The sequence below is a fragment of the Plecotus auritus genome, assembly GCF_963455305.1.
Source record: "Plecotus auritus genome assembly, chromosome: 1".
Taxonomy (NCBI): domain Eukaryota; kingdom Metazoa; phylum Chordata; class Mammalia; order Chiroptera; family Vespertilionidae; genus Plecotus; species Plecotus auritus.
Genome location: NC_137770.1, coordinates 54,866,794 through 54,886,814, shown reverse-complemented (window position 1 = coordinate 54,886,814; position 20,021 = coordinate 54,866,794). Strand labels below are relative to the sequence as shown.

Below are 20,021 nucleotides of genomic sequence, written 5' to 3'. Positions count from 1 at the left end.
AACACACCGCATGGTGGGAGGAAACAAAGCCTAGATCCTCCCTGATCTGAAACACTGCTGACAGCCTCTGCCCAGCCCTAGCAAAGCTGAGTTCAATTCAACAATTTGGGGTTAAACAGAAAGGTCTTGCTTTTTACGCAGTTCCTTGAACTCTGCCCCCCACACATGGAAAAGTACATTTTGGGATTTGAGGCATCAATTCTAATATGCATAGGAGGGTACATTTGAGAAAACATCCTTTGTTGCATAATCTGCTTTTTAAAGGCTAGCTCAGTGGACTTAGACCCTATGGGCCACTAGTAGCTCAAGAGCCATGCTCCACCAGAGTTCTTAGCTACAGTTTGCCAAAGGATCAAAATAGCTAATCATTCAGCCCACAGTTATGTTTGGTCAACAAGGTATCGTTTTAATTGAATTGAATTTGAATGTTTGGTGGGGCAGGCATCTTCCATTTCTCCAGACTTCCTAGTTCTGTGCAACCAGCCCATTTCTCACATTTATTTGTATTACCTGCCCAGCCCCTGCAGACTACAGTATTTGCCCTAGAATTTATTGGAATTTGCCAAGAATCATACAGGCGAACTGCTCGGGGTCTAGACACTGATTCTCATCCAGGATCAGCTAGGTGTCAAGAATTAGTGGTTGATACAGCACCCTCTAATGAGGAGAAAATTCAGTGTAAGGGTGTGGGACAGGCAATTCAACCAACCCCCACTGCCTCCCCCCTCTCCCTCACCCAGCCATACATCCTGTTCAGGGGAAGTACCTGTATAAGCAAGCTGTCTGCAGGACCTGTATAAGCACTGTCCTAGTCTGGCAAGCCTATGAGCACCACCTTTACATTATGAACATAGTAATACACACATGCTTGTTGTACAGTCTATCCATGAAAGGACAATAAACCATGTGGCTAGGGAAGGCCCCTGGCTGGTAGGAGAGAGTGGGAGACATAATTTTCACTATATATAATCTTTGTGTCTTTTGAAATGCATACCAGTTGTATGAATTGCCTTTTCTCCATTATCAGAACCCTAAGACTCTGTGTGGAGAGCTCCCTCCCAGCTATAAAACTTAAACCTTAGACTTCAGGGCACAGCTCAAATGTTCCCTTCCCCTCTGGGTCATCTTTCTTCCTAGCCAAAGGCAGTAACTTTCTTCTCTGTGGTCCTGATCCGGAAACTTCTGTTAACATCCTTTACAAGAATGCTATGGCCTGGCTCACCGAAGGTGGTCCGGGAGGTTGGGGCAGGATGTTATTTATTTCTATAAACCTAAGGGCTTAAAAAAATATTTGCTAAACAGAACCCACTGACCCCTCTCCTCTTCCTAGTTTGAGGCCACCACTGATGCTTATTTTCACCTTATTTAGCTGTAGAAAGATGAGCAGATGAGGGGTAACTCTGGGCTACTCCCCCATAGGCAGCAACATCTCCTCGGCATAGAAAGCAGAACTTTCTATTATAACTAGAAGTCTGGTGCGGTGCGTGAAATTCATGCACTCAAGGGGGGGTCCCTCAGCCCAGCCTGTGCCCTCTTAGTCCGGGAGCCCTCAGGGAATGTCCAACTGACTGCTTAGGCCCACATCCCTAAGCCATCAGTTGGACGTCCTTAGCACTGCTGTGTAGGCAGGAGAGGCTCCTGTCACCGCTGCTGCGCTCACCAGTGGTGAGCCCGGCTGCCTGCCGGCTGTGAGGCACTCCCCCTGTGGGAGCACACTGACCACCAGGGGACAGCTCTTGTGTTGAGCGTCTGCCCCCTGGTGGTCAGTGCGCATCATAGTGACCGGTCTTTCCACCATTCGGTCAATTTGCATGTTAGCCTTTTATTATATAGGATGGACATGTTCTCTCCCTGCGCTGTGCAGCCACTAGCTGCTCACCACACGTGGTACTGAGAATCTGAAATGTGGATGGCATGACTGAGGACATGAATTTGTTTTCTTTCATTTTGTTTTATTTCATTAGTCACATCTGTATAGTGGCCATCATATCGGGCTGCTCAGCTCTAGAGGGTTCATCCTCTAGGGACAGGCTTACCAGCTGAATCATATGGCCCTCAGGGATGTTTGATTTTTAAACAATTAAATTAAAAGCAAGGTCAACAAAGTGATTGGTTCTAAAGTAAAAATTCAGTTTATTCATCTGTTTACGACACAGTACACAAGAGGCAAAGTGTTTCACATCATAGATTTCACTTCCAACTCTTGGAATGTTCATTTCTTTGGCTAAAATGAGAGACTAGACGGGAAAGCCTGGCAATGCTTAGGCAACTGAGATAAGGTGAGGCAGAAGCAATGCTAACAGCATCCTCACAGGGACGGGCACAGGGATGGGCACTAGTCGCAAGCAGATTTCCTAGAAGTGTTAGCTGGAAGCATAGGAACACCACTCCTGGATGCTCAGGCCGCCACGGGCTCAGTCATCCCCACCACACAGGTACAGCAGCGCTTTCTGGTAGTCACCCTTGGTGTCTTGCTGCAAATGGTCAAAGAGAAAAAGGAAATTCGGTATGAAAAAAAAGATCCAAACTTCACCATAATATACAGGCAGAACCAGTGCACACAGAGCTTCTCCAAATTAACAGAGAAAACTCTGCAGGACCTGCCTAGATACAAAGGCCCGGAAGGCCACACCCAAACCATCATCACCACCATCCCCACCATCATCACCATCATCCCCACCATCATCATCACCTCCACACCACCCCTATCATCACCACCATCACCATCACTGCCACCACCACACCACCACCACCACCATCATCATCAGAGGACCCTCAGGGAGTGTGGCCTCAGGGGGACTTTCAAGTCACATTATTACCACAAAGGTGGAGCGAATGAGAGGTACTGGGGACTCATATGGTAAGTGACTGCTCTAACTGCCCTGAGGTCCTGCCAACACCACCATTTTCTCCCTGGTCCTCTGCCTTCCAGAGAAGGTGGCGTCCTTTCCTGCCTCACAGTGCTGTTTCCTAAATTCTTAAGGTCACACGGAAATAAGCTGGTGAGGTGAAGAAACAATGGTCTAATTGGGGCCTAAACTTTACACAGATGCCCTAATAAACCTGGGCACATCTAACCCACTTCTAAATTCATCCTTGTAACCACTGACATGCCTTTGGAAACGTCAGGATCTTTTATAAAAAGGGATTGCAATGCCTGTCTGAACTACACACAGTGGGACCGCTGGGAAGGCATTGCTGGTTACATCTGAATTCTCCATCTCTCCAAAACAGAGACTAAACTGGCTGAAGAGATGGGCGTTCTGGGCCAATCACAGAGGATTTTCCAAGAAATGGAAATATAATGAATGTAAAATGTAATTGATCTAAATCTCTTGAGGATGTCAGCAGCTCTTACAGGGTCATCATCAAGAACACCAATTATTATTGTGGAATAACACATGTGGGAAACAGAAAACATTTGCCTGTTCTATAGGATTCTGGGACAAATCACACTTTCAAAATAAATCCCTGGTATTTGGTGACTATCTCTTCCCCAGTGAATAAGAAAACACAGACCCTCCCCTGGGCCCCCCAATAGCAGTGCAGGTGACGCGGCACCGTGGGCTCACCTGGATGTAATAGTACAGGGACTTGCCGTACTTTCTCTTGAATTCAGACCTGATCTTCAACATGTCCACTTCACTGCGGGAGATCATGATTCTGATCAAGACCTTGTCACGTGTCCCCTTGCCCTGAAAGTCAAGGTGATGATCCAAGTTACAATTCACTGAGAGCAATGTTAATCACAAACCCATCGAGCACGTTTTCTTGCTAGAACTGATCTGGATTCTTGATGCTGCTCACTAAGACATCACAAATGGAACAGTGTGACTATTCCCTGAAGAGGAAATGAGCATGAAACACAGCAGGGTGACGTCTGCACAGACTCCCACGTGTGCATTCACTGAACGTGGGCTGAGCACTAAGCACTGCAAGGCTCGGTTCAATGAGTGTGTGAGTTTGCACATGTAACAAATAGGTCCCAGCTCTCCGGAGCTCAGAGAGGCCACACTATCACGTATCCATCGTGGCCCTGTGCCAGCATGCATGGCATGAGCAGAAAGACCACTGGGTTTACTTGCAGAGCCTCAGACCATGGGTGCCAAGGTAAGGGTCATATTTTACATGAGCCTGAGGAGAGATGGGGAGAGGCAGTGTGATCAAGGGGGTGACCTAGGAGGAAGTGGGCGGGCCTGGAAGATATAAAGTCCGGGCACATGTGAGGCATAGAAAATGGGATGGGATTGTGGGAAGAGATGCTTCATTCAAGGGACAGTTGCTGGGCTGGCTTTGGAGTCTGTAGACCCACGTTCCAATCTGGCTATGGAACCTCAAGCAAGCTAAAGTTTTCTGAGCTCCAGCCTCCTCACCTATACAGAAAGTAGTAACAACAAAACAATAAGCCTCAGGTTCTTTGGTAATTATTTAAGTTTAAGTAAGTTGCACAATGTCTACTACATCGTGGCTGCTTCACAGTCTCTCCCTCCCTTGCGGTTCTTCTCTCAGAGGTAATAGGAGGGAATCACTGAGAAAGTGAGCAGGAGTCAGGCACAACCATCCCCTGGCTCTCTCTCTTCCGGGTGCTTTGTTTTCTGCCTGTACACAAACAAGTGTCCCAGTGGTCAGGAGAGTGAGAAGATGGATTTGTGGCTTCCTCACCTGCCGAATGCAGCCACAGCTGGCTGGTGCACCCTGCACCTAGACCGCGGGGCTCCTTCCTCCATCACTAGGCAGGGGGGCTTAGTTTGGGGACATGAAAGAAGAGCCTAGTGTGGAAACCTAGACCTCTCAGCCGGCTGCCCTTACCTTCATGGAGTCGTACAGTCGGTCAGCAAAATACAGGGGCTTGTTCTGGATACACTGGACTGTGGGGAGAAGCAAAGGGGTCAGTTACTCCTCTGTCTACTAGTGGGGATGAGGCTCTGAGCTGGGCACACACCAGATGACCTGAATGGGCTGCAAAACGGGAGGGTTTGAGGGAGCACCAGGGACCCTGTGCGGCACTCGGCTCACTGAGGCTGTACACTGGGGACTCCGAGGCCACAGAAACCCAGGGACAATGAGAATGTCTCCAACAGAGCTCTTTCTCTTATTCCTTTTGCGTCAGTAGTTTACCGAGAGGAGACGTTCACCAGGGATGGGGGACCACACTTACTCACCTAGGTTGAGGAAAGCATTTTCCAGGTCTCCCTTGACCTCCTTCTTGATGCTCTCCAACATGTCATAAGGGCTGTAGCTCTTGTACCTGTCAAATACTAAGGAAAAGCAACAAGTAATTACTAAAATGGAGCCACTAGTCAAAGCTGTCAATGATCACCCACACAGTTATATACCACATTTGAAAAAGAAAAAAAAAAAAAGGATAATCACAGCATCCTAAGGGCTAAGGGGTTGCCATGGTAACTAGAGCTGACATTGTACCAGTTGCCCTGGGACAGCTGTCCCATGCACTTGGCCTGAATGGCACGGCCTGGGCCATGTTTGAACATCTCCACCTCCACTGAGTGGAACCCATTCTATCTGGAAGCCACAGGAAGTAATATGCAGCACCCAGCAAACTCCATTACTTCAATGCATGTAGCAAAACAGAAGGATCCTCAGACAAGAAGGGGCAGCAAGCTAAAGCACCAAACCATGGGAACTACTTAGGGGAAACAAGGATCCACAACGGGAGAGAAGGGCAAATGGATCTGGTGAGGGAAAACAGGGGGTGCAATGTGGAGAGTGGGCTTGGCTCTGGAAGATGTGAGCCCCAACACCGACACCGGGGGCTCCAGGAGCACACAGCACCCACCTTTCTGGAGGTGGAACACGCTGCGCTCGGTCATGATGCTGATCCACTTGGGAACATCAGTTCCTTTCCTCTTCACTCCAGCGTCATAGAGATCCTACGAGCACAACCCCCCAGGAAAGGTAACTACAGGACCCACAGCCAGGTCATAAAAACGTCATGTGAAAAGACCAAAACCTACACATTCAAAACACCAAATGAGGAAGGATAACTGGGAGAAATGATGAAAAGGGCGCAAGTTTTCATCAAGAGCAGGCTTCCTTAGACACAGACAGATGGCCATGAGACTAGATTGTTCGTGAGCCCAGCACTGCACAAATCTCCTTCCTTGAACACCGGAAGGACTGAGAGCTTCTATGCACACAGAGAAGGACATGCAAGCATTCACTGGCACAACCAGCCCTCCTTCCTTGTTGGCACCATAATAGCAAGTAAGCTAGTGGCCAAATACTGACGGTCCGGGGCCCACACCCGAGCTTCTTAGAGACTCGGGAAATGACGGAGCCAGGCCAACCTTATCTTCAGTTTCTGGAAAATTTAAAGGCTATAAATAACGCTAACAATGGTGGGGAGGGTGGGGGAGAGGCGTAGGCAAGGGTAGATACTCATTCTGTGACCATCCATTATCCGGAAGTTGCAAAACCCACCTTCTATTTATTACTTTATTTTAAAACCTTCTCCACCACTTGCTAAAAGTACAGTGTAAAATATATTGAAACTTAAAACTAAAATGAATCTAAATGCATCTTGTTCTGCAGCCCTTCCGAAAGTTTTGAGGTAGCTGTTGACACCTGGGAAAGGCACATAGCTCAGATGATGTGAATCAGCTTCACAATTCGCTCGCAGGGGAATATGCGACTAGAACCAGAAAGAGTTCTGCTGGGCTGGAAAAGCAGGCAGGGCCTCTGCCACGTCCCTGGCTCCCCCTTCCGGCCTGGCTGGGCCTCCCCCATCTCCTTCGGCTTTCTCGAACATTTACTCTGTTGGCATTCACTGTAGCAAATGCAAACCAGTGTGCACAGCCGACCACACCCTGCAGAAACTGGCACCTCCACACACGCAAAGCCTAAACTAGCATGTGAGTCGGGTATGGATCCTGTAATTACCACCAGCGGTGTAAGGGAATGTCCGCTGATAACCAGTGCTCCCCGAAAGTGCAAATGAAGCCCACAGACTCCCTGACATCCCTCCCTTCCCATGTGGCAGCTACTTCCCTTCCCCTCCCTCGGACTGTGGACCGGACACGGTGACTCACTTCCAGTGAACAGAGCAGGACAGAAGCGACTGTGTGACTCCCAAGATCAGATCACAGAGCACATGGCTTTCTCCTTGCTTCTCCCATAATCACTCAATCAGGGAAAGCTGGCTGCCATGTTGTGAGGACACTCAAGCTGCCATGCAGAGTCCATGCAGAGAGATGCCAAGGCCTCTGCCAGCAGTCCTGTGGGTGGCCCTCAGGTGCCAGCAGCCCTGGTCAACATTTTGTGTGACCCTGAGCCAGGCCACTCCCTAATTCCTGACCCACAGAAACTGAGAGGTAATAAATGGTTACGGTTTTAAGCCACTCTGTTTGGAGGTAATCTGTTACACAGCACAGATAATTACTCTACAAACTCTGCAGAGGCTTCCTAGAAAACAGAAACCCACAACAACACCCTGGCACCTACCCGGGCATCTTGGTCAATCAGCTCATAATCGATGACAGAGCCGTCCTCTGCTCTTCTACCCTACAGAGGAAAAGATAACAACATCAAATATATTCCTTTGCACATTTTAATGCTGTTTTTCTCTCCAAGTCATGTAAGCCATTATTTAATTCACTGAACAAATACCCATTTATAATTTTTCTTCACTTTGAAGTCTGGACCAGACCAAGGATGGATAAATTAGTTGAGGAAGTGGAGTGGGGTTGTGCCTCACACCATCACCCACTTCATGGTACCCAGTCCTGGGCTAAGCCTCTTATAGAATATCCTCACTTGAAAAAAAAAAAGAAGCTAATGATATTGAGTTTCTCCCCTCAGAGAGCGTATAGTCCCGATGGAGAATAAACATGGCCCACGTGGGAAGGCACAGCAATGTATGGCGCTAAGAAGTGAAATGCAAGTGAGGGAGAAGTCTGTCAGAGAGCAGAGCCAGCAAGGTCTGCGGACAGTGGGGATGGCGGAGGTGAACCTGGAAGGATGTCAGCCGGGCTAGTGAAGGGCAGGGGAGGAAGCCACTCGGCAGGCAGCAACAGCGCGGGAGGCTGAGACCCCGCAGCTCAGGTGAGGGAGGTGGTGCCTGGCTGGAGCAGGTGAGAGGAGGGAATCCCAGGAAGATCAAGTTAGGAAGAACCAGCCGTACAGAGGACTTTTTTAAAAAGCAGAAAGCCAAGCCTGGATTTGATGCAGCTGAAGTGGTTTTTGATCAGGGGAATAAAATGGTGGAAATGAATTGCAAAAGAGACCAGTGGACGGCGGCAGGCAGGGTGGGTGGAAGGCAGCAGAGCCGGGGAGGGGAGGCGGTGCGGAGCTGCCTCCGTGGAGATGCGAGTGGGCAGGAGGCAGCACCAGATCGGTCACTTGTCATCAGGTTCCTGGAGAAAAGAATTTCTCTTCCCTCCCTGGCACGTAGGCTTTAAACTGCACACTGGTCAGAACTCAGATTCAGAAAGGAAATGCCTTTCACCCTCCTTAATGTGCTAACATCAGCAAACCAGCGAAGGCCTCCCCACCCCTCTCCAGGCAAAAGACTACACAGGCAAATCCTCATCAGAAGTGAGAGCAGGTGAAAGAAACAGGGTCACTGCCACTGGGTCCTAGGTGACCACAGAGAGGCAAGGCGACCTTCCTGAAGTCACCTGGCAAGAGCTGGCACGGAAGTCCAGGCCAGGACGTGAGAGCCGCCCACCCCTCCTCTGGCCCACAAGTCCACCTGACCACGCCGTTTTGCTGGGTAAGAAGTCCCATTACACACAAACGACAGCTCTGCAGGGACAAGGCAAACCCACTGTGGGAAATGCAGCTGCCATTTCCGATGCGGGCACAGAGGATTGAGTTAATTCACTCTCACGTATAAAATGAGGTATGGGACTTGCCTGGGGACGAAGCAAGGACAAAGAAATAAACCGGAAACCAACCTTCGCGAGGGCAACCATCAGCTTGCGGAAGTCGCCAGATGTGTCGGAAATAATGTCCTTCTCCAGATCAGTCTTGTACACTTGGAAAGCAACACATGTGGGTTATGCTTCCTGCCTGTGCAGCCAGCCAGCCACTCCACCCACCCCCCACAAAGAGCCTCCGAGAAGCAGAAATGCCTGGGGCAGCATGGCTCTACCTGCCCAAACGTAAGTGGATTTCCCAGGACGAACTGAACCCTCATCAGACCAGAGCCAGTGTTCTTTCTTATCAGTAACAAGGGGCAGAGCGAGCTGGACCACAGATCAGATCACGCTCAAGCTCACCTTTGATCCGTGACCCCTTCTGTAACTAAAATATTGGTTCCCACCCTACTTGACTAGGAATACTCATTCTGAGCATAAAAAAATTTGAAGGGCTACCCCCCCGTCCCCCCCCACACACACACTAGTGCTTTATTATCCACTGACCAAGAAAATGCACAATGGCAGAAACTAGTAAGATTTAAATAGTACTTGTGAGTTATTTTCCATTATTCAAAAAAGCATCTATATTGAAACATAGTAACACATACCCATGTAAACTGCATCATTTATCCTACCCCCAGCCTTCTATACGGCTCAGTGCACACAGGTCCCCCTGCCTCTCACAACAATCTCTGGGTCCACAGGTGGGAACCCCTTGAGCAGAGCCTGGACGGCACCCAATAAATGAAAACCATGTATACCTTCCACTTCTCCCCATCTGACCTTTTCTTTTTTTTTCTTTTTAATATATTTTATTGATTTTTTTTTACAGAGAGGAAGGGAGAGGGATAGTTAGAAACATCGATGAGAGAGAAACATCGATCAGCTGCCTCCTGCACACCTCCTACTGGGGATGTGCCCGCAACCAAGGTACATGCCCTTGACCGGAATCGACCCCAGGACCCTTCAGTCCGCAGGCCGACGCTCTATCCACTGAGCCAAACCAGCTAGGGCCCCATCTGACCTTTTCAATAGATTTTGATTTCTCTCCTGTCTGTCCTGTAGAAGCTCTAGTGGAAGGTAATAATCAAAACCTGGGCCATAAGCAGATGGAGGAGAGGGACCTGGACCACGGCAAAGCCCTGGACAAAGGCAGACATTTCTGTATCTGTAACCAGGCCTCCTATACTGAACAATGGCCCAGAGAGCTATGATGGGGGTGAGAGAAGCTGGGCTGAGAGGATGTATTACAGAAGCAGGGCTACTCACTTTCCTTGTAGACTCTGTTAATTTCCTGCAGCTCCTGGTTGGTCCTAGAGCAGATGATCTCAATGAGAGAGTCCTCATCAGTGCCCAGCCCCTGTGAACCAGGCAGGACAAATGTCAGCAGGCAAGTCCTCCTGGCCATTAGCTTTCTCTGATCTCAACCAGGTAAAATGCAGACATGACCAGGTCTGTTCGCATGCTCCCTGCTGCATCCTACTGAGGGACCTGTACTATATTCCTCAGCACAAGCTAATGTTATTTTCTATTCTTTTAAAAAAATATTTCACCTGAATACAAGATGGTATGACATATTTGAGTTCAATTATATTAAATATGTTTTTATAGTGAATGGGGGGAGACACCAAAATGTTAAAAGTGGTTGCCTTTTGGTGATGGTTTTATAAAATGGGTAACTGTTTCTTATTCCCATTTTTCTTTCTTTTTCGATTTCTGTAATCACCCATTATTTTAATAGATGGGAAAACAACTTTCTTTACTAAAAAATTCTGCTCAGTAACTTAAAAATAAAGGAATATAGAGATTTCATGTTATCATTTCCAGCCAACATCGTCAGATTGAAATTAAGTCTTTTTTTTTTTAAAACCAGGGATAGGTATAGATAAGATTAAATTTCTAGCTTCACCTCTTTGAAATGTAAAATTGGGTTAATGTTAAAAATTTCATTCTTGTATTTCCATTTTTGCTTGATTACTATGCACTCTTCGGGCATTTTAGGGAAAGCAAAAGGAAATAATGAAGTGCCAAATAAACCTAGACATCAACACTTTATTAAGGAATAAGAATTTGCTGGGTGATGTATTCAAATTTAATATATACACTTTTGAGCGTGCCAGATAGCTTGAAAGGACGCAATGAAACATGTATTTCAAAGCTAGCTTCATGATCAAAGTCAAGATTTAATAATCAGGACTCTCTAATACTTGTCTTTCTGAATATGGAAATATCACTTTGAACTAAGTGGAATTACAACTGTTTAAAATGTAAATCAATTATAAGGTGTTACTACAATAAGAAACTTCCTGATCCACATGAAAAGTATGTCAACTATTAATTAAACTTATTAGAGTTTATATGCCCCTGAAAAGTGGTTTGTGTAATATAAACTAAGCCTCAGGTTAATGGTTAATTTTGAATTTTATTCTTAATCTAATCTGTGAGCCAATGCCTCTTCCTCTGGAGTTTTTAATCACAATTCATAGAGGTTCCAGCAAAGTCAAAATTTCTTTTCTTCTTAGCCAAGGGTCTACAAGCATTCTATACAACTGCTATAGAATGACTACCAAGCACCTTCAAATATTGCAGAGGGCAGTTTTTCCATCTAAAAATAACTCATGCATTGGAGGAAATGCATGCAGACATGTAAAGCAGGTATGCAATGTAAGGTCTGTTTTCCTCCACCCCTGAGAGACCAGTGCTAACATCTGAAAATTCCAATAGTGGTTTTACCTCTATATTCAAAGGTGACCTTGGCAATTTCTAAAACTGGGCCCAGCTTTCCCCAGACTGTCCACAATTCCTATCACAGGGCAACTTCATGGCAGATATTGCCACTAGTATCGCCAGAAGTCAAAACAGAATTTTTTCAAAAGCACAGTTCAGCTGATGTCACTTCAAGCTTTATGGATTTCAGAGGGGTACTCAGCTGTGATGGCTAATGGAAGAGCTGGCATCAGGTCAACGATTTAGAAGTCAAAGCACCTTTCATTGGGCCCAATCACACAGATTACCACGGTGACTGACAGCTCAAACAGGTCCGTCTCATGTCACTAATCCTGGTAATAGATACTAGTGAAACAGCATGAATCACAACTAATGAGTTCCTGATGAAAATAAGATACACGGATGTGCAGTGATGATGGTCAGAAGACACCCAGGAGAGGCCAGCTCATTGATGGCTCCAAAGATCCCGGGCTTGGTTTTCAGGAGTGTTCTTTTTATCAAGCGGGATCATGACGTGTTGTTGACTTTTATCATTCTTAATCAGATCTCCTCTGCAACATAGCCGACTTAGGAAACTCAGGGCAAGGCTGCTCAGATAAACTAGAGAAGGAGGGAAGATCTCACCATAAATCTTTCAGCAGCCTGGAGCGACCTATCGAGTTTGGGACCCTGGACATGCCTGGCGTGGGAAGCTGCCTCCCTTGAGAGGGGCTCTCTCGTAAAGGGATGACAACCGAACTGTGACATCAGCTCTGGTGACAGGCTCGGTCTCTTCATAGTTCAGGAACAGTGGCACCATAGAAAACGCACTCGGACTTAGAATAAAAAAATCAGAACTATAGTTTTCTCCCTAAGGCGGAGGCTCTCCCCAGGTCTGTCAGCAGAGGGCAGTATCTGATTACTCAAAGTGTTGCAGCCACACACTACGAAAGGGTGGTTTTGTGCTTTGCTGGAACATGCATTTATGTGTATGCATCTGTTACATTTGTATACTGTTTTAGGTCCACACAAAATTCAGGGGGTTTCCAAACTGGAATTCTGACGCTCTAACTTAAACTTAAATTCCATGTTCAAAATAACTTCAAAAAGAAAAACAAGAGGAAATACGTGCTACAATACTTGAACAAGACTCAGGTACCATTCACAATCTGAAATCACTCTTTATATGCACTGTGATGTTCTGATTTTTCCCGAATTTGAATTAAACAACAGGATTCACAAGGAGGTCAGGAAAAGAAACACCCAAGAACATGGGCAGAATATGCAAGCACCACTTAACAAAAGCTCTGAGTTTTACTTTTGCCTCAATATCACAACAAATCTTTTCTAAGGAGGAAGTGTAATCAAGGAAGTAGTTTTTCCAAATGGTATTTCAATTGCCCAGGTGCCAAGCAGTAGCAGCTGGTAACTGACTTCTCAGCATCATGAAATTTCTTTACAGGCTTTAAAAAAAAAAGTAATTGAAATATTTTTGGTACAAATCTTAAGACTTATCGCTTCAGTTCATTAAAAAAAAAAGATGGTTCCAAATGAGAATTCAACAAAACCGAAAATCACCCACTTATACTCAGAAAGCTGTAATTCACAAATATTAACGGCAGACACGGCCGGCCGAGATTGCATCCCACATGTGCCTACCTTCATGGAGGCCTTCAGCTCGGAAGCATCGTACTGAGCAGGTGTTTTCAAGAGGCCCAGAATCACGGTCTCCAGGTGGCCGGACAAGGCTGACTTGAGTGCTGATGTAAGTTCCTTCAGGAAAAAAAGGCAAGAACATGGAAAACTTGGCTGGTAACCAATATTCACTTTAAAACTTCAGGAAAACAAAAGAGGGATGTGTTTGGGAAGCAGGTTGTGATTCTGTGACTATTCAGGGTCTTGGATCAAACTATCCCTCAGCTGCAGGCCCTTCAACAGATGCAGGTGTCAGAAACCAAAGGATCAGAACGTATCCAGAAGGGACCGTGGCTGGAAGGGGCTCACGAAGCCTTCCTATGCAAAACACCTCACCCAAGACCAAGAAAATGCCGGTCTGTTCATGCCACATTGGGATGGGTTGGTAGTGACAATGGAGACTAAAGCCCCCCAATTACCTCTCTGACTTCCCCACTGCATGCTATTTCTCAAGGGTTCCACTGTCACATTAACACAGATTTTAAGTCATGAGTCAGTGGCACCCATGGATGCAGACAGATACCCCAAAATTCAATGCTGTTCTTAATGACGCTTCCTCAGGATTACTTTTCCTACAATTCATGAGCTCTGGGGGACAACGCACTCTGCTGTTTTAATTATTTTCTCCTCTTCCCTTTTCCCCTCCTCTTCTCTCCCTTCTGTCTCTCCTGCTTGCCAACAGCACCCCATGGCACCTACAGTGTCCAGCCCCTAGAGGTGCTTGTGGGCGCTAAGAGGTGATGAGAGAATCTTCTCACGTCATTCACAGAGGTTGAGAACTGAGCTGGATCATCCTAGAAGTGATCCGGCCCAACCCTTCCAACACCGACGTTCTCCTGCTTCCCGCCGGCCTAGTTACACACGGCACGTAGGAGGGGACTTTAAAAGCAACACCTTCCAATTATAGCACCAATTTTCCAACTTGGAACTTTGAGGTTAGGTAATTCCAAACTTAGCCTACCCTTGCCACTCCCCTCTCTCTACCTGTTCTCTGTTCAAACCTCAAATAGCATTTGTGTACCTACTGACGTCTTCCGCTTCTATTATAAACTCCTATGGGCTGAAGTTCAGCTTCCTCTGCTCCTAATGTCTAGCACAAGGCTCTGCAAGAACAGAAACTCCAGAAATGTCTGATAAATAAAACATAATCTCTCCTTATATGCAGAAACCTGGCATCTGGATCTGCTTGAACGTGAAAGCAACACAAAACTAGCCCTCTCTCCCAGCTCCTACCAGCTCTGCCCATGCTGCTCAAGTTCATCACCTCGGCAGCCCCATAGCCCTAAAGTCTCTGCACTACAGGGCTTTCTCCTTTCTTATGCAAACAACTCCTTCAAAACCATGAGGTTCTGCGTCCAGGGTTTCCTTCAGAAATTACAAGCAGTTTATGCATCTTTCTGTAAAGATGGGCATTCTTCTTAGCCCAGGGCTGAGGAGCACCAAGCAGCAGCAGGACAGCAAGCTCTCCAGCACACGGCAAAGCTGGGGAGGCCACTGAACCCATCATGATTCTGGCAATCTCTTCCCTCTAACAGGGCATGGAGAGCTTTGTCCTCCATCTATCTAATTTAAAATCAAGATCTAGGCTTCTATATTACCGTGCACCCCTATGTGTGTGCCAAGACCCCACTCTGTGGGTGACAGCTGAGGAGCAATTATAGGCACACTGTCCAAAGAGGTGGGCCTTCTATGCCAATAGAAACTCAGTTCCAGCTCACAGATCCTGTTGGGAAACTGGAGAAATGATACGCTCCCCTCGTGCCTCACTGCAAAAGATCACTATACGTCTATTGGAAGAAGAATTTTAAAGCACATGAGATGAAAGAAGCCAGATACCTTCTTATGTATGTCTTTTCTGACTGGTTCAGGAGGTGAGGGGGGAAGCAGTAACAGGGCTTGACCTGCAACTCCCGGAACCCTGGTTGTCATGTCAACCCCGAGGGCAGACATGTCTCCCAGAATGCACCCGGCTCAGCTCCATTTGGCCACAAGTGAAAGCCATAAGTCAAACAGGAGCCACAGGAAGCCATTCTTACTGCACCATCCCAGAATAAATCAAAAGCTTTTAATAGCAAGAAGTTAAAAATAAAGCAGCCCATCCTTAAAAATAAAATTTCCTAACACTGTGACAAAATAAAGGATGAATAAGCCCGGGTTGTTCTTTAATCACTAGTGGACAAGCAGGAGAAAAAGCACACAAAGACCCTTTCCAGAGTGGGACCATGGCATGCTGAAGATAGCCTGGGTCCTGGGAGACCAAATGAACCACTAAGCCCGTTCATTGCAAAGCTCTTAGAATTCAAGTGTTGTTGTTTTTAAAAAACAAGAGGAACGGCTCAGGACCAATACTTGGTGGAGGCTAGTGTCCAAAGATAAATTAAAAACGTCTTATCAAGAGGCTCCCTCCACACACCCTGGGTTGGAGGAGGGCATGGTCTTTGTGTAAAGGCTCCAAGCATTCCAGGGCCATGTGTATGCAAGTTGTGACTCTTACAAGGATGTGAGAGGGAAACCTTGGATCCCCAAGGGTTCCAGAGGCTCTTGCTGGTACAACCCAGAATTCAAGAAAAGAAAAAGCAATGGCTGCAAAAATAAAGTTAAAAAGAAATTCAATAAGGAATGCCCTCCGCCCCCCAAACTGTCCGTACCTTTTTGGTCCTTCGCTGGTAGGCGAAGGCAATATCCTGTCTCTGATCATTGCTGCGATTGGTCAAAATGTTGACGATGGTGACCTCATCCACCCCTATGGACATACAAGTTGTGAAGAGTTAATCACATACTCTAGTCCTCTGGGCTTATATAGAAGCTTTTAAACAGAGTTTTTAAAATAAAAACTTTTACCCTCTTTTCCAAACAAAAATGCCAAGACATCAAAATTTGTTCTCTTTTTGCCAGTACCCTCCCCCCAAAATGTATACCCCATTTTCTTTTTTTCCTGACAACTTCAAATCTCAAGCCTAAATGGTCCTTTTAAATATTTTTATTTTTTAAAAACTATTTGATTCATAAATAGGTTTCTGGAATCAACAGTAGGAGGTGTATTTGTGGGGTTTTGGCAGTCGGATAGAACACAAAGAGGTAGGAGAATTTTAAATGAAGGTCCCCAAATTGCCATTTCACTGAGGACTTAATAGACAGTAACTAGGAACCGAATTAATAGAGACAATTATTTATATTTATTGTGGGAGTATGACTATATAAGCAGCTAGGTATAATTTCTATAATTATAGGAACTGTCATGACAAATGAGTCATATTTAATATGGCAGTTGTATTTTAATAGCATAATTGATTAATACAATCATACTTATTGAAGACTAAATTGTTTTGTAAGGAAAATAAATGTTAAACTGCTTTTCATTTTCAACAGGCAATTTTAATAATCAATTTTATAACTTTATTAAAAAGAATAAGTGTTTTAATCTAAATTAAATCTAAATTGGGAGTTCTGAAGTGCCACAGAAATATTTTAGTGCCTATTTTAATTGGAACATGTGTATTTACACAGATAAGCAATGCCTTCTGGTGTCTGAAAGTTTCCCATTTTATGTCAGAAATACTCCTAACAGGCCATTTACCTTCAGAAAGCACAATTTTAAGAACTCAGAGAGTGAAAGGTCTCTCTCTTGACTGGATATGAACTTTGTTTAATGAAGTCTTTGCCATAACTGGACAGGTACTTCTTGGGTGAGAGAGCAGAGCAGCTATGCCCACAAGGTCACATGCCAACTGCAAGCATCCTGGCCCAGAGGTAGCCAGGAGTCCCAAAGTCACAGGAAGGTCAGAAGTTTTTTTGTTCCTATGGTGGAATACTACACAGTTAATTAAAATGATGCCATAAAATATTAATTGAGCCCTAGCTGGTTTGGTTCAGTGGATAGAGTGCTGGCCTGCGGACTAAAGGGTCCCAGGTTCGAGTCCAGCCAAGAACACATGTGAGGGTTTCGGGCTCGATCCCCAGTGTGGGGCGTGCAGGAGGCAGCCAATCAATTATTCTCTCTCATCACTGATGTTTCTATCTCTCTATCCCTCTACCTTCCTCTCTGAAATCAATAAAAACATGTAAAATATAAATAAAATAAAATATTAATTGACATGGGAAAATGCTCACAATATATTGTTAAGTATAAAATGAAAAAAAAACAGGTTGCAAAACAGTATACCCAGTATAACCCAATTTTAGTAAGATACACAATACATGTATAAGAAAATATCTAAAAGCCTTTATACCAAAATTTTAATAGTGTAATGTGAGTGATGGAATTATGGATAATTTAAAGTTCTCTTTCTTTTCATTATATATGTACTTCCACGTTCACCATAATGACCATAAAAGGTTTTTTTAATACACTGTGAGTGACATGCATTCATTGTTCTAACACCAACTAGTGATTTCACTTCAACAGATTCCTGGCATGGTTCAAAATACATTAATTAATAAAACATGATGTGCAAAATAATTAGGAGCCCAATCTATGTAATTCTCTCTGGATTCTAAAACATCCTAACAACTGTCTTATGTAATCACCCAGTGGGGAGAGCTATTGCTCTTCCTAGTCAATAGATGAAGACAGTGAACTCAGAGATTGAGGCCCTGCCGTGCAAATGTCACCTGTGTGAACATCTGCCCTCCTTGGGTCTCAGTTTCCACACCTGCACAGGTAAGGAGCTTAAACAATGACCTCCAGTTCTGCTTCCACGAAACACTAACAGACAGCATCGAGCTTTCACACATTTAGATTCAGTTAGATATGGGCAGGATAGAGTTATTCAAAGACTCATTGAAGTCGGGGGCTACTTTAGCGATGTGGGTCTGGGCATGGGCACCTGCATGCATGCCTAACCACACACGTGTGCTCCCTGGCCAGAGGGCTCTCTCTGTCTTTGTTCTGTGGTTCTAATTCTAAATTAGGAACACCACTTGTTATGTACATGTTTTTTTGCTTTATACTTAACTTTCTTACCCAAGTCTGAAAATGCACGAGAACAACAGCAAAATAGAGTTATATCCTCTAACCTCAATTCTAATAGTTTCTGAAATCGATTTTGGGGCTGCTGACCTGAACACATACCAAGAACACAGATCCATAAAAAACGATCCTCCCTTGGGAACAAATACAGTTACGTTTGTGTCAGAATGTGGCCCCGGGCCCACCTGAATTAGGATCACACGAAGCACTTATTAAAAACACAGTCCCCTGGGCCCCACCTGAGATCTACTGATTAAAGGCTCTCTGGGACTTTGGACCCAGGAAGCAGCATTTCAGCCACCTCCCTGGGGATTATTTAAGAATCACCCCGGGAGGTGGCTGAGCATCGGGTGCAGACTGGAAGCTCTTTAGAAATCTGCCCACGTCCAAGACTCTCAAGTACGCTTCTACCAACTGCTTCTGTCAGGTGCGGGGTCGCCTACAATTTTAGGGAGAGAAATGTTTACCTCTGTCCCAACAACCCAGGGAAGAAATCACACCTGAAAAGAGTCTACCACACAGACTGCAGTGCAGTCATGCTCTTAAGTCAACCCGATTTTTGCTTTTCAGTTCATAGCACCGGCTCAGTGAGTCGGAATTCAATCCAATTACTGGAAATCCCCATGAAGAGCCTGGGTAGTTAACCTGAATCTCACCTAGGAGGCAGCCGCTGCTGTGGTCGGAAGAAATCTAAATGCATTTTACCTAAATTATTTACCAAGCACACAGCCTGCTGCGACGCAGCACCCGACAAGCTGGGACGCCTTGCCAGGAACACTCCGACGCTTGACAAAAATGCTAACACAGAGGAATTAAACGGAGATCTTTCTTCAAGTGGAAGCCCACTGCCCCTTCTGAGCACCTCACCTACGCCAGCCATTTCTGCCATACCACTGTCTGCAAGTTTCAAATTGAGCTGGAAACATGAAAGAACCATGGAGCCCAGGATCAACTGCCTACTCCAAATCACTCCAGGCACGACCTGGGTCATAACACCAGAATACGCATATCTGCTTGTGGAACTTAAGCATCTTATCTTCAGAGCACTGCTGCTTCCTCCTGACCTGCCATCATGATTGGTGAGACCGTATATTCCTGTGGAAAACAGTCCAGTACAGGTGGAAGCTGCAAGGGTCATCCGGTTACTCACCATTCCTGCCCAGGATACAGCTGAAGGATGAGGACTGAACACCCGGCTCCCTACATCAGCACAATCATCGTCAACAATGGACAGAGTGCAGTCCGCTGGGAAAGCTTTAACAAATGCAACCCAGGCGCAGATGCCCGGGGGACGAGGCTCGGCCTCTCTGCATTTGTACATTTATTTAGATGGTTCACGTTCCAGTGTGTAGGGAAGTGTTTGCTGGGTGGAAGGGCCCAGGATCTAAACATAACTGTGTGGCTCGGGCAAAAAGATAAGGAAAAAACAACAAACCCGGATGACGTTTCTTTCCTATCCCACTGTACTTGTGTTTGATGTGGAAGGTCACAAAGTACTCTAAGCAAAGGCTCACACTGGCAAACAGTGAGCTGGGCAGGGGAATCCTACAGACCGTGGGTGAGAACACAGAAATCCTGTGATCCAGGCAGCTTTTTAGAAATTTATTTTCAAAACTAATCGAGGTTAAGAGTTTCAAGATTGGTGAGGACCTAAGACAAACTTTCTTGGCTCCTGATGGGAAATAGGACCATGAAGTCTGTAAGCATTTATCCCTTGAATGAAAATGTCGGCTGTCTTCATCGGTTAACTACAAACTGTTCCCAGCCCTCTG

General features: G+C 45.7%; 1 protein-coding gene across 2 annotated transcripts in view; it reads right to left on the bottom strand.

Moving 5' to 3' along the window:
* Positions 1-2,109: 2,109 nt before the first annotated feature.
* The window catches only part of ANXA2 (annexin A2), a 41,881-nt gene continuing 23,969 nt past the window's right edge, over positions 2,110-20,021 (bottom strand). For both annotated transcript variants that reach the window (XM_080667490.1, XM_080667491.1), the window contains 10 exons: positions 15,929-16,023; positions 13,245-13,358; positions 10,149-10,239; positions 8,916-8,995; positions 7,462-7,521; positions 5,798-5,891; positions 5,163-5,258; positions 4,810-4,868; positions 3,573-3,695; positions 2,110-2,474 (listed from right to left, as the gene is read on the bottom strand). In XM_080667490.1, the coding sequence (XP_080523616.1) occupies positions 2,415-2,474; positions 3,573-3,695; positions 4,810-4,868; positions 5,163-5,258; positions 5,798-5,891; positions 7,462-7,521; positions 8,916-8,995; positions 10,149-10,239; positions 13,245-13,358; positions 15,929-16,023 (872 nt within the window). In that variant the 3' untranslated portion in view covers positions 2,110-2,414. The remainder of the gene's footprint in view (positions 2,475-3,572; positions 3,696-4,809; positions 4,869-5,162; positions 5,259-5,797; positions 5,892-7,461; positions 7,522-8,915; positions 8,996-10,148; positions 10,240-13,244; positions 13,359-15,928; positions 16,024-20,021) is intronic.